The sequence below is a fragment of the Delphinapterus leucas genome, chromosome 1 (genome assembly GCF_059928025.1).
Source record: "Delphinapterus leucas isolate spDelLeu-1000000601 "Yukka" chromosome 1, BTC_Dleu_Yukka2, whole genome shotgun sequence".
Classification (NCBI taxonomy): Eukaryota; Metazoa; Chordata; class Mammalia; order Artiodactyla; family Monodontidae; genus Delphinapterus; species Delphinapterus leucas.
In genome coordinates this window covers 75,875,149-75,878,527 of record NC_143129.1, presented here as the reverse complement: position 1 = coordinate 75,878,527, position 3,379 = coordinate 75,875,149, and the positions used below count along the sequence as shown (strand labels likewise).

Genomic DNA, 3,379 nt, shown 5'->3' with positions numbered 1-3,379 from the left:
GGATAGAAAGACCCTGGAGATGCTAAGTCATATTTCATTGCTTCATATAAATGGATAAAAGAGATTGAAATAACTACCTTGATCTAGTCTACTGAGCTTATAGGTGGATCACATAATTAATTGAATAATAGATAAAACTCCTAGGACTCAGATGTGGGGGGTAGTGATTAATAGCTACTGCCCACATCAGAGAAGCTGGAGGGCTATTCTGGAGGCATATGTTAAGAGGATCAATTTATTCATAAATTGATAGACAATTGGATAGTTTTCTTCATTTGGCTATTATGAATAAGGCTACTAAGAACAGTCACATAAAAATATTTATGTGGATAGTATTCACTTCTCTCTGGTATATTCCTGGAAATAAAATTGCTGTGTCATTAGGTAAATTTATATTTACCATTAAAACAAGCTGTGGATCTGTTTTCAAAAGTGACTGCATAATTTTTACATTTTCATCAGCAAAATGTGAAGGTTTCAGTCTCTCTGCATCCTCACCAGCACATTTTAGTGTCTATCATTTTAGTTATAGTCATTCTAGTGCATGTGAACAGTCATTTTATTGTGGTTTTAATTTGCATTCTTCTAACTACAAGTGATGCTGAACATATTTTCATATACCTAATAGCCACATATTTTGATATACCTATTAGCCATTTGTCAACCTCTGCATTACCCTATGCAAAGGACTTTATCCTTTGATGAAATGTCTGTTGAAAGAGTTTGCCCTTTTTTTTTTTTGCGGTACGTGGGCCTCTCCCGTTGCGGGGCACAGGCTCCGGACGTGCAGGCTCAGCGGCCATGGCTCACGGGCCCAGCCGCTCCACGGCATGTGGGATCTTCCCAGACCGGAGCACGAACCCGTGTGCCCTGCATCGGCAGGCGGACTCTCAACCACTGCGCCACTAGGGAAACCCCTAGTCTGCCCATTTTTAAACTGCATGCTCCTTTTACTTTAATTGTAAGAGTTATATGTATATTCTGGATACAAATCGCTTATAAGATATATGTTTTGCAAATATATTATTCTCTGTGTGGTGTTCTCTTCATTTTCACAGTTGTACTTTTTGAAGTGTATATTTCTGGACACTAAATTCTAACCATTGTCTATATTTATAATTATATGCCAGTGTCATACTTTCTTGATTACTGCATCATTAAGGTAAGTTTTGCAATCAGAAAGTATAAATCCTCCATCTTTGCCCTCCTTTTTCACAATTATTTTGGCTATTCTAGTTCCTTTTCATAGTCATTTTGTGATCACTTTGTCAATTTTTACAAAAAAGTTTATGATGAATATATAGATCAGTTTGCTCATAATTGCCTGTAATAATGTTGAGTTTTACAACCCATGAACATGGATGTCTCTTTATTTATTTAGATTTTCTTTAATTTCTCTCAACATTTGGTGGTTTCCTGTGAATATGTCTTGCACCTCATCTGTTAAGTTTAATCCTAGTTTTTTATTCCATTAAATAAGGGATTATTTTCTTTGGTTCATTTTTGCATTGTGTGTTCCTACTTGTAGAAGGCAGAATAATGTCCTTGCAAAGATGTCCATGTATCAATCCCAGAAACATAAAAATTGGTTAGGTTACATGAAAAAGGGAAATTAAGGCTGGAGATAAAATTAAGTTTGCTAACCCTGTGCCCTTCAGATAGAGATCATTTTATATTATTTGGGTGTGACTATGTAATCACAGTATTCTTAAAAGTGGAAGACAGAATCAGAGTTGGGGAAAGATATACAACTTTCCTGGCTTTGAAGAAGGCGGAGGGGGACCATGAACCAGAAGCTGCTAGAAACGGGTAAAGGCAAGATCTTTCCAACACCTGAAGAAAGACATACGAGCCTGCATACCCTGCATATAGATTCCTATATCCATGTATCTGAATGCATTTACTTCCCTTTTCTTTGCAGGTCTTGGCAGAAAACCTCACCATGGTCACTGAGTTCCTGTTGCTGTGTTTTTCAAGCCTTGGTGAAATTCAGCTTGTCCTTTTTGCGGTTTTCCTTTTTCTGTACCTAGTCATTCTCAGTGGCAATGTCACTATTGTTAGTGTCATCCTCCTAGATAAAAGCCTCCACACACCAATGTACTTCTTCTTCAGCATTCTCTCAACATCAGAGACCTTCTACACCTTTGTCATCTTACCCAAGATGTTCATCAATCTCCTTTCTGTGGCCAAGACAACCTCCTTTACGTGTTGTGCCATCCAAATGTTCTTCTTCCTTGGTTTTGCTATTACCTACTGCCTGCTATTGGGAGTGATGGGCTATGATCATTATGCTGCCATTTGTCAACCTCTACATTACCCTATCCTTATGAATTGACAGGTGTGTGGAAAATTGGAAGCCACCTGTGGGATTGGTGGGTTCTTGGCCTCACTAACAGTAGTGTATTTAGTTTTCAGCCTTCCTTTCTGTAGTGCTAACAAAGTCAACCATTATTTCTGTGACATCTCACCAGTCATTCGTCTGGCTTGCACAAATACAGATGTTCATGAGTTTGTCATATTCATCTGTGGGGTTCTTGTACTTGTGGTCCCATTTTTATTCATCTGTGTTTCTTATATCTGCATTCTGAGGACTATCCTGAAGAGTCCCTCTGCTGAAGGCAGAGAGAAAGCCTTTCCACCTGTGCCTCTCACCTCACTGTTGTTATTATTCACTGTGGTTTTGCTTCCTACATCTACCTGAGACCAACAGCAAACTATGTGTCCAAAAAGGACAGGCTGGTAATGGTGACATACACTTTTGTCACTCCATTATTAAACCCCATGGTATACAGTCTCAGAAACAAGGATGTCCAAGTTGCTGTTAGAAAAGTGTTGGGGAAGAAATGATCCCTAAAATTATTTAATTGAAATATTATATTTCAGATTCTGTAAAAAACATAGCTCTTCTACTATAAAGAATGCACTTCCACATCTTTTTAACTGAACATTTTTATTTTTTGAGAGTAGTTGACACATTTTCATCTCTCAGCTTTTGTACCTCAATTGCAATATAGAAAAGCTCACATTAGTGTCACTTATGTGACACTAATGTCTGCTTTTCCTCTAGAATAAGATGTTATTATGAGCTTTATTGGTAAATATTGAGTTTGGAATGTTATTGTTTGTAAAAATAGTCAAATAGTTGGCCTGACCAGTGTTATGACCATAGTTAATCATCTTAATCACTCTAGTCCACATACAACAACAGACAGTATTTTGAAAGCAATATCCAAACATGAAATTATCCTCATGAACATGAGTGGGAGAAGACTTGCTTACAATTTAAGGAGTTTACAGAATATCTAAACCCATTCATAGACCCAATTCATGATAGTCCTTGCTCATGGCCAATCTTATCTAAATCGCTTCACTCTATTTT

The 3,379-nt window shown here is 37.4% G+C and overlaps 1 protein-coding gene across 1 annotated transcript; it reads left to right on the top strand.

Annotated features, from left to right (window-relative positions):
- Positions 1 to 1,534: 1,534 nt before the first annotated feature.
- On the top strand, positions 1,535 to 2,961 carry LOC111167016 (olfactory receptor 10R2-like). The gene is given in 2 exon segments (XM_022559368.2): positions 1,535 to 2,633; positions 2,636 to 2,961. Coding segments are annotated over 2 exon segments (951 nt in total). The 5' UTR covers positions 1,535 to 1,894; the 3' UTR covers positions 2,848 to 2,961.
- Positions 2,962 to 3,379: the final 418 nt, after the last annotated feature.